Source organism: Pristis pectinata, chromosome 12 (assembly GCF_009764475.1).
Source record: "Pristis pectinata isolate sPriPec2 chromosome 12, sPriPec2.1.pri, whole genome shotgun sequence".
NCBI classification, from domain to species: Eukaryota; Metazoa; Chordata; class Chondrichthyes; order Rhinopristiformes; family Pristidae; genus Pristis; species Pristis pectinata.
Genome location: NC_067416.1, coordinates 29,946,520 through 29,961,240, shown reverse-complemented (window position 1 = coordinate 29,961,240; position 14,721 = coordinate 29,946,520). Strand labels below are relative to the sequence as shown.

General features: G+C 38.9%; 1 protein-coding gene across 1 annotated transcript in view; it reads left to right on the top strand.

The window, feature by feature from the left end:
- LOC127576923 (protein CC2D2B-like) overlaps nucleotides 1-14,721 on the top strand; it is a 126,693-nt gene that overhangs the window by 54,895 nt on the left and 57,077 nt on the right. Inside the window, exons 16-18 of the mRNA XM_052027747.1 lie at nucleotides 3,242-3,389; nucleotides 7,953-8,176; nucleotides 12,300-12,477. Of these exons, the coding sequence (XP_051883707.1) occupies nucleotides 3,242-3,389; nucleotides 7,953-8,176; nucleotides 12,300-12,477 (550 nt within the window). The remainder of the gene's footprint in view (nucleotides 1-3,241; nucleotides 3,390-7,952; nucleotides 8,177-12,299; nucleotides 12,478-14,721) is intronic.

Here is a 14,721-nt window from a genome sequence, read left to right as displayed (position 1 = left end):
GCAGACGGTTAATGTTTTGGGTCAGGAACCTTCTTTAGGATTGTCTTGAAGACGTTGACCGTTGCTTTTCTCCAGGGATGCTGCCTGACCTGCTGAGTTCCTCCAGCATCTTGTTGTTTTTTAGCAAAGCAGTTTTGTTCCAATGTCATTGCTGACAGAGAACATTTCTTCTTATCTCAGTCAATGGTCTTTTTTCTCCTCTTGTCCAGTTTTTCCCACCATGTTTTAGAAACATGCATGCTTCACTCATGGGATATTTTGAACGTGCCTTGTTCCTATCCTACTCTGAAGCTCTCCTTCACTTAATTGCTGCTGCAGTTCTGAACTATAAGGTTCTATTAACTTTGCCACCCAAACTTCCACCCTTCCCTCATCTTCACATATCCAGTTGTTCACCTCTTCCTTTCTTTCATTCTCTATCTCAATTACTGAGGATGGCCAGCAACCAGTAAGTACCATCAGTCAAATACTTCCTTTAAGTGATCTATTCCAGTTTTGCCTTCTTCCTCACACCTATACTGACAATGCCATCTTCCAAGTCAACACTTCTTAGGCCTTCCTTTTTCTTCATATGAGAATTCCCTTCCACTGTTGCTGGCAGGACCTTTCTCTGTGCCAGTTGCATTTCCCACACTGGTGCTGCCATATGTACCCATCTCTCCCAAAGTCGTAGCACTACACCCCCTCAGACTTCGCTTTCAAATGGTCACATCAACAACACAAATTAGAGGAACAGCACCTCATATCCCGCCTGCGTAGTCTACAACCCATGGTATGAACAGTGAATTTTCCAATTCGCATCATTCGGTTTAGTTCCCCTCACTCATCTGTTTCCATCTGCCTCTCGCCCACACATTTTACCTGCTGGGTGTCCTATGCCCCACCCCCTTCTCCTAACTGGTTCCATCTGCCCATCATCCCTTCCTTATCTGGTTCCACTTAGCATCTTCTTTACTTATCAGATTTCAACACCTGCAGCATCATGTGTCTCCACTTATCACCTTCCAGCCTCTGTCTCTGCCTTCACCTGGCTCCATCTGCTCCTTTTTTTCCTCTCTCTCCTTATCTGTCTCTACCTACCACCCATCAGTCATCGTCTGCCAACTCCACTCCTCCCCCATCTGGCTCCATCTGCCCATCATCTCCCTGCTTACCTGGTTCCACCTTTCATCTGCCACCCCCTGCATCACCCCTCCCTCTCACCTCTTTATACTGGATATCTCCCCTCTACAATCTCAGTCCTGATGTAGGGTCTCATTCCAAAATGACAGTCATCCTTCTGCCACCACAGATGCAGCCTGACCCGCTGAGTTCCTCCAGCCGTTTGTTTTTTTAGTTTCAGAGTACAGCATCAGCAGCTTCTCATGTTTTCATGCCATCTCCAAACTAGGGCTATAGAGCCATTTAAAAATGTTAACCTTAGTAACACATGCAATTAATTATGAATTAATTAATTATGACTTAATTGCAGCTATAGTTACAGTGATAAACTTTAACAGAATAATTGTTTTCTTTCTACATTACAGACATTTATTTCAATTATAGCACATTATACAAAATATGCAATGTACATTTAATGCAAAAATTTGCACTGTAACAAAGCTAACTGAAAGAAATAGTATTTTTTAGAGCTCCCAATTATTTTTTGTTAATGTGTGTTATCTATTCAAATTGATGCATTATGCTTTCTAACATGTTAATCGAGCACCATAGCCAAAAAAGAAGGCATATTGTTGCTTTTAAAAAATGGACAACCTTACACCTGTGGACCACATTGGGCCCACAGTTCCTCTGGCATACGGCACTGCATTGGCGGTAATTGTGAGTTGAACAAACTCCTCCTCGAATGTTTTTGTACAAAAGAGCTTGCATAGTAATAGGTAACAATGCCTTCAGTCCCATATTTGGATATTTTTTGGATGTAGTAAATCATCTCTTGATCCCTGAGGTATAATACTGATGTAAGGTCATTGACATGAATCATTAACTCCATTTCTCTTTCCATAGAACTTGCCTGAACTGCTATGTATTTCCAGCATTTTATGTTTTCAATAATTAAAAGTTGTTATTTTCTAAAGCTCATGCACCAATTTATTACGGACTAAAATTCTCTGCGTTCCAAATCTGACTGATTTTATTCACTCATCCAAATAAGGGAAAAGCAAAATTTTTGGGATTCTGACATTTCACAAGTCTAAGAATTGTTATTCAAGATGGAATCTGCTGGTTAGTATCAATCCATTTAAGCCATTGGGCCCATGTAACCACATCATTAGCACAGCTGTTGCCTAATGTGTAAGTATCCTTTCAATGGTTTTGACATTTTTTTGTTCTGGCATTGTTCACTGAAATCTCACCTGCATAATGCTAAATCTATTCCCATTGTCACAACAGCCATTTTCTAAGATATTTGCAAATTGCTGCTATGGGTCATGGTTTCCAGTGTTGAATAACAGCAGATGCAATTTTTTTTCTATAACACATCTGGATTCTCTTCTGTAGTGAAGTGATTTTTATCCAACTTTTGTGGTATGTATATGATTTTTCATTCTGGTCCATTTTTCAGCCAAGTTCCTGTTAATACTATTACGTTTAAATTATCCTGTAAAATAATTGCCGGGGTTTCTCCAGATCACTCTTCCCTCATTAAAGTTTTACTCTTTTAATAAAACTCTATTTTTTATTAATTTTGATAGCCCGCTACAATCTTAACTTTATTGTTCCCAGCTTACTCAATTTTATAGCTCTGTTCTTTATCTTTCCATCAAAATTGTTTTATATTTGAATGTTAGTCTCATTCTTCTTTTCTTTTATTTTTAACCATACCTGATTGTGAAGATCAACATTTAATCCCTTTGACAGCTTTAACCAGCATCTCCCTGCCCATCTTTACAAAATATGCTCAATTTGCCTCAGACTCAAGGCAATAGCTAACAAACTTCTTTTCCCATATCATGTGTTTAGCTATGTCTTTATTCTCCTAATCTTCCAGGCATTATCTTTCATTTTGTGTCTGGGGAAATAATTGTGATTGTCAATTTCAAAGTACATTGATTAATTTCCAAGTTCTCTTTCAAGACAATGAAATTCATTTTGATATCCTTTTTGACATCAAAGTTTGCAAGAACCGGTGTTTCTGAGTAACAAAATAAAGTAATTAATGTTGAAGTTTCTTTTTGCTGGAAAGCATTTAAAATGCAACATTTTTCAGCATATGGTAAATGAACACTTTTGCATACAGGTTGGAAGTGAATTACAAAACACTTGGAAAACAATGTGAAATGGAGTACATTGCAGAAGTTATTGAACTGGAACAAGAATTTGAAAAGGAATTCAAGAAAGAAATGGAAATGTATAATGAAAAATTGGAAATTTGGAAAAACAAACAGGTATGTAAGTACACCCTAAAATTAATATTGATCACACATGATGTATATAGAGAAAAAAATAATAGTTTTGTCTGTGCTTGTTATTTTTTTAATGTAACCAGTTCCTACTTAACCGGTTCCTGTAGCTCACAGAATTAATATTTTATTCATTGTATGCTCATGGGAAATGTGCTTCCATTTGATTATATCTGAATTAGGTTTTATTTTGATTTAACGGGTCCATTCCTAAGATTGGATGGTATATGTAGCACTGTCAATGTGATCGTGCTTAATGTTAACTAACCCAAATATGAAGTAAAGATATGTTCAGATTTTGATATACATATTGGGATAAGCTGGCATCTCAATTATTGGCCAGGACTTTATTGAGTCTGGCCCACTGTGTTCCCCATTCCCAGAACTTAAGTTCTCCAGATCCAGAAGGCCTATCATGATAGTCAAGACAGTCCTGTCGCAGAACAAAAAACCCATGTGCATGTGTGAACCAGAACATGCTCTGCCATGAAACTTGTCTTGAATATGTTGCAGATTTTCAATGTTTCTGAATAAATAGAAAGATTTATTTCAAATCCTTTAAAAAGAAAATACATAAAATTAACTAAAAACCCCAAACTGTCTTATAATTGTCATTAACATGTGCACATTTTTTAATGTGCCAGTTTAAACACAAAACATTGACCTAGGAGTCTTAAAACAAATGCTTGGACAATATCTTGCATATATGCCACATGCCTCAGATCTTCGAACATACTGTGTCTACATTCCAGCAGCACCACCAAATCAAACAACAGAACAACACCCCATACCCACTATTGGAACATGGACTATGCCCGTCTTCATCCTCCACAGTGAAAAGACCCTCATTAAGTTAGTTGCCTTTGGTAAAATCAGCATGCATACAAACCTGCTGCTTCACATATTTTGAATTCTTGTCAATTGTGGTCGTTTACTGTCCTGATATTTAACCACGGCTTTCCTTCTCCCCAACCAGACTGCTGGACTCCACAGAGTGTAGCTGGGAAATGACCATTGGAGCTTGGCCAGTAAATTCTGGACTTTTGCATTCACGTTAGTGATCAAAATCATGACGGTGCTTACAATAAGAAATAGTGTGTGAAAATGCTGTCAAAACTTAGCAAAATTTGGGCAATTTGTTTTAAATTATTGGACCAGAAATTCCAATCCATTTTGTTAGCCAAATTCTTGAAAGTTTCACACAGGAGAAGTGGTTGGATCACATTTCTGTTATTTTTCTCTCCTTTTCTAGCCACCTTTCATCTTGTCTTCATATTCGAAGTACGACTGGTGGGAGGCAGGGAACAGGGTTTTTTATTCAGATCAGGCAATGTGTAACAAGACAGGCTTAATTAAAGCAACACACACACAAAATGCTGGAGGAACTCAGCAGGTCAGGCAGCATCTATGGAGTCGACTGTTTATTTCCCTCCATAAATGCTGCCTGACCTGCTGAGTTCCTCCAGCATTTTGTGTGCGTTGCTCTAGATTCCAGCCTCTGCAGAATCTCTTGTGTCTCAGGTTTAATTAAAGACCTCATTGCAAAAGATCCCTGAGGAAGTACTCATGATAGAATTTAGCATTCAGATTGGGAGTAAAACAGTGACTCTGAAACGATTATGTTAAATGTAGATAAATTCAAAATCCAGGAAAGGAAGACAAAAAAAAATCGAGAAGGGGAAGTATAAAACCTGAAAAGAAAACCTTCTTTAAGTACATGAAGGGAAGGGAGAGGTAAAAGTGAACATAGGAGAGGCTGGAGAAATAGCTATAAGGAGCAAGAAAATAGCAGAGGAATTCTATAGATATTTTTCGTCAATCTTGACAGTAGACAATACTATGATTGTTCTATTATTACTATAAAGTACAGGGAGGTATTAAATATCACCATATCATTAAAGAATTAGGCAAGCTAAAGCTGCTAAAGGCTGATAAGTTCCCAAGATCTAATGGTTTGCATCCTTGGATCCTAAATGAAGGGACCACAGAGACAGCTGATGCAGTAGTTGTAACCTTCCAAAAATCCTTTGATTTTTGGAGAAGTACTGCAGGATTGGAAAACTACCAACATGATACTCTTATTCAAAAAGGGTGGGAGGCAAAATGTGGGTAACTAAAGGTCATTTGTCTCAATGTCTATTATTGGAAAAATCTTGTAATCAATTATTAAGTAATCTGATCAAGCAGAATCAGCATGGCTTCATGAAGGGCAAACCATCCCTGACAATTTGAGTTTATTTGAGGAAGTGTCAGCTGGAGTGGATAAAAAGGAGACATAAAGTGGAAATGTTTGAATTTTCACAAAGCATTTAAAAAGTTTCCACAAAAAAGCTTACTTTGCAAGATAAGAGGTCATTATTTGGAGGTTATCAGGATGGATAAAGTACTGGCTAACTAGCAAGAAGCAGAATGTAGGGATAAGAGGGTTGTTTTTATGTTAGGAACCTGTAATCCAGGGGTGCCACAGCAATCAGTGCTGAGTTTGCAGCTGTTTGTATTATATATTACTGATTAAGAGAAAATAGATGAATGTACTAAAGCTAAGCATTTGCAAATGATACAAAAGTAGGTGGGAAGGCAAGCTGTGAGGAGGATACAAACAGTTTACAGAGAGATAGTTTGTGAGTGGGCAAAAGATTGCCAAATGGAGTATAATGTAGTAAGATGTAAAGTTGTTCACTTTGGATGGATGAATGATAAAACATTATTTAAAGAAAAATATAATCCATAGAGAAGGTTCACTTGGATGATCCCAGTATAGAGGGATCATCTTATGAGGAAAGGTTGAACAGGTTGGGTCTGTGCTTACTGGGGTTAGAGGAATGAAAACCAATCTCATTGAAACATAAGATTCTTTGGGGGCTTGACAGAAAAGAAGCTTCCCCTTGTGGCAGAATCTAAGATAAGAGTGCACAGTCTCAGAATAAAGTTTACCCATTAAGACTGAGGTGAGAAGGAAATCCATAAAGTAATACAGCATGGAAACAGGCCCTTTGGCCCAAGTCATCCATGCTGACCATGGTGCTCACCAAGCCAGTTCCATTTGCCTGCGTTTGCCCCATATCCCTCTTAAACCCCTCCTATTCATGTTCTTATCCAAATGCCTTTTGAATGTTGTTATTGTATCTGCCTCATCCACTTTCTCTGGCAGCTCATTCCATATATGCACCACCTTTTGTGGGAAGAAGTTGCCCCTTGGGACCCTTTTAAATCTCTCACCTTAAACCTATTCTGTCTAGGTCTTAGTTCCCCTTTCCTGGGAAAAAGACTGTGTGCGTTCACCCTATCTATGTCCATCATGATTTTATACACCTCTGTAAGGTTACCACTCAATTTCCTATGTTCCAAGGAATAAAGTCCTAGCCTGCCCAATCTCTCACTATAACTTGGGGCCCTTGAGTCCTGGCAGCACCCTCGTAAATCTTCTCTGCGTTCTTTCTAGTTTAATGATGTCGTTCCTATGACAGGGTGACCAAACTGTGCACAATACTCCCAAATGCGGTTTCACCAATGTCTTGTACAACAAAGATTTGAAAGTCTTTGGAATTCCTTGCTCCTGAAAGCCTGGAGGCTGAATCCTTGAATATATTCAAAGTAGAGACGGACAGATTTTTAATCAGTGAGGGAATCAAGAATTGTAGAGAAAGGGCAGAAAGAGGACTTGAGGAACATTGGATCAGCATGATCATATTGAATTGGTGGAGCAGGTACAAGAGGTAGAATGGTCTACTCTTGATCCCTTTTCGTGTGGTCATATGTTCTTATGTTGAACTTCATAATGATCATGTATTGCATCCCACATGTATCCTTGCATGAAGCAGATATTATTACCCAACGTATACTCATGTGTATGATCTAAAATACTATATCCCACCGGTATAACAACCAGGGGTCACTTAGCTCTTGTCATTTTTTTTCTGCTTTGGTCACTTACACCGAACTGACCCCAGAATTTCACAATCTTGCCATTTAATGGAACTGAAAAGTGTTGTTCTAAATGCCCAGTGAATGGTCAGTAGTGTTATATCCAAAATGGTGAGTTCCCCATCGTGCAAGTTACATGATTATGTTGGGGGAAAACGGCAGATGTCCTATCCCATTGAACTTTTAGTGCAATATCTGGGGTTTTGATTCTGTTTAGGCCAATACAAAAAAACTGAAAATATTAGTATTTACAACGGGAGACTTTTCAATATGATTGCAGAAAAGCTGATAATATTTAATTCATCCATTTTGGATAGTTTTTATACATATTGATGGTCTAATGATAAGTTCCCTATAAGGGCAGAAGTAGATCCCATTAAAACAAAGTCAGTTGTATCCAAGTGCTTCCTAATAGGAAGTGTTTCCCAATATAGTTCTGGTTTTATGTGCTAAATCTTTTTATAGAAAAATAGATTTGTAGCCTTGCACTTAAATCCCCCATCATTAAGTTATTTAGTGATGTTGCTCCTGATATATTTGATCACTACTTAACATGTAGTTAAAGTTTTAGTCATAAGACAAACGAAATTTTATTTATAAGCCCTTATTTTTGAATGTTATCAGAAAGCCAAGGAAAGAAAAGGTACAGAAGAAGATGACTCATTCAATGAATACACTGATGATGATGTAGAAGAGCCTCCAAAACTCTCTGTGCCAACTGATAGAGCAACAATAGAAAATATAGCAAAAAGAAGAACTGCATTAATTTACAGTCAACAAGAGGAGCCTATTCTGATTCCTAAACTATCACTAAGTATGGCTATAACATCAGATTCAGAATGCTCTGGGTATGAATTATCCTCTAAGTTAATAGAACGTTTACTTGATTGTTCAAAATTTATTTTAAATAGGTTACTAAATTCCAATTAACTAGAAATTCTATTTTGCAGGACAATTTTTTTATGCACCTTGCAATAGAATTTCATCAAAAACCAGGTCATTAAATATGATAGGCTATTTTGTGCATTTTCAGTCATGGTCCTCCTTTGCCTTCCTTGTGATTTGCACTGGCATGGTGACTGCTGGCTACAAAACTCATTTAACTCATTTGCATGAAATTCTGCCTCTGAATCTGCTCTTTCCTTCAATATTTTGATTGTTTCATCTTGTCCATTTGCCCCTGTCCTTAATTCCCTTAAAAATCTATTTATCTTAGTTATCTTAGCCTTGACTACATATCCATGGTTTTATGGGGTATGGCATTTCATATATGCATAATTGAAAAAAATTATTTTCATCCCTTGATAGGAAGAGAAAAGCTAACAATTTGGAACTGCACAAATGTATGAACATGAACGTTTTACATAGTGTTAGATTATTAATTTTCTATTTTTAACATATTCTTAACTTCCCAGCTTTGGTTGTGGCAGGATGGTTGCCTTTCACTTGCAAAGAATAAGATATGAAATGACACTGAGCAATGTGAGGTGACGAAAAGGAAGCTTAGTTGTTTGCAGGCCTTGCTTAGTGTTGGGTCAATGGTGGAGGTGGGACTGGTGGGAGAAAGTAAGTTTTGCATGCATTTGTCAGGTAGCTGAATGGTAAAATCATGTAAAAATGAGGATATCCTACACAGCAATGTTTGTCTTAGTTGTTACATTGGCTGAATCATGTTTGCTTTCGTCTTCAGAATCACTGAAAGAATCTCTGTCTCAGCACCTTGCTTCTCCAACATGTCCAAAACTCATTGATTCTTAATATTCTGCATAGTGCAACACACTTAAACCTTTGTGGAGATCCTAGCTGGTGCACAGTGAAAATACCTCTAGATTTGTCCAGCAAACAATTGGACTGCTTTGGGAAGTTCTACCATTCAAAGAACAGCAAAAAATGAAATGGGCCAAAAATTACCAAAGGCTAGCTCAGACAGTATTCTGCTCAGTATTCAATATCTAGGCTCTCAAAAATATAACTTTAAATTAAACTGGATTTAAATTAATAAAACTCTGAAACATAGGATCTAAAACTGAGTGGACTGCTTGTTAAGGTGTTATGTTCCACTTCCCTTCTATCCTATTTCTAATTAGCAGCTAAATTCTACTGCAGGTGAAAAGGGAAAAGTCTTTCACACACTCCATAGGATTTTAGAAATTTATGGCAAAGGAGGAGGCCATTTGATCCATCATATATACACTAATCCCATTTTCCAGTTATTGGTATTGGTTTATTATTGTCACTTGTACCGAGGTACAGTGAAAAACTTGTCTTACAAACCGATTGTACAAGTCAATTCATTGCACAGTGCAGTTACATTGAGTTAGTACAAAGTGCATTGATGCAGTAAAGGTAAAAACAGTAACAGTACAGAGTAAAGTGTCACAGCTACAGAGAAAGTGCAGTGCAATAAGGTGCAAGGTCACAACAAGGTAGATCATGAGGTCATAGTCCATCTCATTGTATAAGGGAACCGTTCAATAGTCTTATCACAGTGGGGTAGAAGCTGTCCTTGTGGTATTTGCCCTCAGGCACCTGTATCTTCTACTCGATGGAAGAGGAGGGAAGAGAGAATGTCCCAGGTGGGTGGGGTCTTTGATTATGCTGGCTGCTACACCAAGACAATGAGAGGTAAAGACAGAGTCCAAGGAGGGGAGGCTGGTGTCTGTGATGTGCTGGGCTGTGTCCACAACTCTCTGCAGCTTCTTGTGGTCCTGGGCAGAGCAGTTGCCGTACCAAGCCGTGATACATCCAGATAGGATGCTTTCTATGGTGCATCGGTAAAAGTTGGTGAGAGTCAAAGGGGACAAACCAAATTTCTTTAGCCTCCTTAGGAAGTAGAGGTGCTGGTGAGCTTTCTTGGCTGTGGCATCTACGTGATTTGACCAGGACAGGCTATTGGTGATGTTCACTCCCAGGAACTTGAAGCTCTCAACCCTCTTGACCTCAGCACCATTGATGTAGAGAGGTGCATGTACACTGCCCCCTTTCCTGAAGTCAATGACCAGCTCTTTTGTTGACATTGAGGGAAAGGTTGTTGTCATGACACCATTCCACTAAGCTCTCTATCTCCTTCCTGAACTCCAACTCATCGCTGTTTGAGATATGGCCTACAATGGTGGTATCATCTGCAAACTTGTAGATGGAGTTAGAGCAGAATCTGGCCACACAGTAGTGAGTGTATAAGGAGTAGAGTAGAGGGCTGAGGACGCAGCCTTGTGGGGCGGCACCAGTGTTGAGAATAATCGTGCCAGAGGTATTGCTGCCTATCCTCACTGATTGCGGTCTGTTTGTTAGAAAGTCAAGGATCCAGTTACAGAGGGAGGTGTTGAGTCCTAGGTCTCGGAGTTTGGTGACAAGCTTGCTTGGAATTCTATTGAAGGCAGAGCTATAGTCAAAAACAATAGTCTACTGTATGTGCCTTTACTGTCCAGATGCTCCAGAGCTGAGTGTAGGGCCAGGGAGATGGCATCCACTGTAGACCTGTTTTGCCGATAAGCGAATTGCAGTGGGTCCAGGTTGGTAGGCTGGAGTTGATGCGTACCATGACCAACCTCTCAAAGCACTTCATGATGGTGGATGTCAGAGCCACTGGTTGGTAGTCATTGAGGCATGTTACCTTGCTTTTCTTTTGTACTGGGATGATAGTGGTCTTCTTAAGGCAGGAGGGAGCCTGAGATTGAAGCAGGGAGAGGTTGAATATGTCCGCAAATACTTCTGCCAGCTGATCAGCACAAGATCTGAGCATATGGCCTATGTTCTGGCCCTATGCTTACTTAGACTGAACACTTATTTTCCCTCGCGTCAAGTCCTGGACTGACTTCTGGCTACTTTAGGAATTTTAAGCAACATGTGTGGCACTCTGACCACCTGTGTTGTAATGTTGTCCTGGGAGAGGCTTCAACTTTTCTGCAGGAAAAGATCATGTGCTGACAGCTTTTAGCTGAAGACTTAAACAACTTTTTTTTATTGCTCCCTTCCTGGGCTATTTAGCACACGTAGAAAAGATCTTATCCATATAATTTTGGCAAAGTAAGGACATACATCAAGCTTTGACTTAAAATCTGGTCCATTATTCTATAGACCTAAAGACCCACACCTCAAGGTTCAGCAACAGCTTCTTCCCCAGTACCATTGGGTTCTTGAACTGACCTGAAAAAACCTAATTCTACTGCGGACTATATTTCCCTCAACTTGCAGGAATGTCATTGTTTATTTTTATTTTGTCATGTTCTGTACAATTTTTGCTGATTTAAGTTAATGTAATTTACATTTGTAATGTACTGTACTGCTGCTGCAAAAAGCTAATTTTCGTGGCATTTATACCCTGGATATGCATGCCCATTTGAACTTGAAACTTGAACTTGAAACTTAGAATGCACTGGGTACATTGTGTTTTAAACCCAAAGATTCAATTAGGTTTGTATATTCGATTATTTATTAACAGCCAAAAACTGGAGACTCACTATTAGTAATAAGTGGGTTACTAAGTGGTCATTTTCAATTCAAAGCAAAAGAACTTTTCTTACAGGCTATATTTGGAGTGTGATAGCTTAGCAGTTAAGTTACAGGACTAATATACAGTGATCTAAACTGAGGATCCAGAGATAAGTTTAAATTCCATTGTGACAACTGGGGAAGTTAAATTCAAGTAATAAAATAAGTGTGGAATTAAAAGTTTGTGTTAGTAATGGTAACCATAAAACCACAGGACTGGTTTATAAATATATTTCAGGGAAGAAAATCTGTCCTTGTGTGACTAATGGCCCTCTAAGTGGTTTACCTACTTACTCAGCTCAAGGACAATTAGGGACAGATAATAAAGTTTGGACTTGCCAGTGATATACATATCCCATTAAGTAAAACAAAAAGATGCATTTAATTCAGTCCTGAATACACTGTGTGTAAAAAAAACTTTCCATTACAGTGTGAAGCATTGAAGTAGTAAAGAACTGTTGTTCTTGTATCTAATTTTAGGGGCGAACTACATAGAAGAATGGAAATGCAAAACCATAAATTCTTTATTAGTATTTTCTACAATGACAAATTTGTTTCATCCACTGTTACTTCACAACTACAATCAGATTTTACTGTACAATTTAGACAAATATTCAACTTTCAGATTATTCACAAGCCTGAAAACATTAGACTGGAGGTAATCACTATTGAATATTATTAATCATTATTCATAATTATTACTAATTGTCAGCATCTTGAGCAGCAAAAGACTATTGGACCATGAAAGGCTGGATAATGTAACTTAGGTTTTTACATTTGCAGTCCTAATGATGAAGATATTAGTGCTGTTAGTTCACAAGTTTCAGTATTCTGTAGGGCCCTGGGAAGTATTGTAGAACAGAGGGACCTTGGAATTTGGGTACATGGTTCCCTGAAAGTGGACTCACAGATAGGCAGGGTGGCGAAGAAGGCTTTTGGCATGCTGGCCTTCATCCGTCAGGGCATTGAGTATAGAAGGTAGGAGGTCATGGTGCTGTTGTACAAGACATTGGTGAGGCCACACTTGGAGTATTGTGTTCAGTTTTGGTCATCCTGCTATAGGAAATATGTTATTAAACTGGAAAGTGCAGAAAAGATTTACAAGAATGTTGTCAGCACGCGAGGGAGTGAGTTATAAGGAGAGATTGGACAGGCGAGGATTTATTTCCTTGGAGCATAGGAGACTGAGGGGTGATCTTATAGATGAGTATAAAATCATGAGGGGCATAGATAGGGTGAATTCACTCAGTCACTTTCCCAGGGTTAGGCAATCAAGAACTAGAGGGCATAGGTGTAAGGTGAGAGGGGAAAGAATAGGAACTTGAAGGGCAACTTTTTTTTACACAGAATGTGGTTTGTATGTGGAATGAGCTATCAGAGAGTTGTTGAGGAAAGTACATTTAACAACTTCTAAAAGACAGTTGGATATGTACATGGATAAGAAAGGTTTAGAATTATGGGCCAAATGCTGACAAATGGGAGTAGCTTGGATGGGCATCTTGGTCACCATGGACCAGTTGGGCTGAAGGTCCTGTTTCTGTGCTGTATGACTATGACTCTTCTTAGAACTAGTGACAGAATAAATACAATTTTGAGTCAGAATGGTCTGTGACTTTAAGATAAACCTGCAAGTACAGGCATTCACATGCATTCTGCTTTCTTTGCTTTGCTTGATGGTAGATGTTGTGAGATTAATGGGTGGGATTGATGTTGCTGGCAAGCTGCTGCAGTGCATTTATCAAGTGCTATACAATATACTTGCAGTCCAATAGCATTTGAAGGAATGAATGCTTTGTCTTGGACAGGCTACTTTGTCTTGGATGATGTTGAGCATCTTGAGTGCTGCTGGAGTTGCAGTCATCCAGTCAAATGGCAAATATTCTGTCACACTCCAGAGTGGGAGATGTTGGCTGTGTGATCATGGAATAAGAAAACTGTATTTTTATCTTAGCACTGATAAGGTCTTGAACTTGGTGTTATATCGACTTCCTGAGAATTAAGCGTTTTGCAAGGACCTGCTCTGTAATCTTCTCCCACTGGTAATAGAAGTATTGGCTGTACGCATTTCTACTTCCCTGATGGGGCTCAGGATCTCCATTCTCCACACCAGTGCCTAGAACAATGCCTTCCAATAGGCACTGAAGAACCTGAGTGCCCAGCTTAAATCTCTTTCAGCCATCTTCACTTCTGGATGTTTCCCTGATTTAAAATTCTAAGGGACTACCCTGAAGGAACTCTGTAGTACTTGACAGAACAGGCCTCAATATTTGTGGTTAGATTGCTGAAATGTTGAGACACCCTGCAAGGCCCTTTAACTGATGGTTTCCACAGTCACGATAGCAGCATTGGGAGCCTTTTTGGCAGCTGGCTGAGTCCATGTATCAGAAATCTGAGGTTCCACTGCAAAACCCAAACATTTTGTGGCTTCTGTGTGTTGCTATAGAAGCTTAAACATCAATGATCATTCATAATAATTGGGTTATTGTGTGTTAATGACTTTGCTGATGATTTTTGTGCTGGATAGTGTGAGATCCAAGTCCCTGTGGAAAGTTATTGCTGGACTTCTTCATTGCTGTAGAGCTTTTCAGGATGCTGAAAATGTATGAATCATTTGTCTATACCCATCAGGCACCTTTTATAATGCCTGATGGGTATAGACAATACTCATGCATACTCATCTGAATCTTGAGGAGCACAATTAATTTCCTTTCATCTCCTGTCCTATTTTTACCTCTTGCTCTGTTTGTAAGTGACAAATGATCAGTGACTAAAAATGGGCTGATCCTACCTTTAAGCTAACCTCCAAATCAAGTGCAGCATCGATATCTGAGTGGTGGCTCTAAGTGATAAATTGGGTGCTGGTGTGTCTTCATTTTCACTTTTTTCTGGATCTTTGATCACA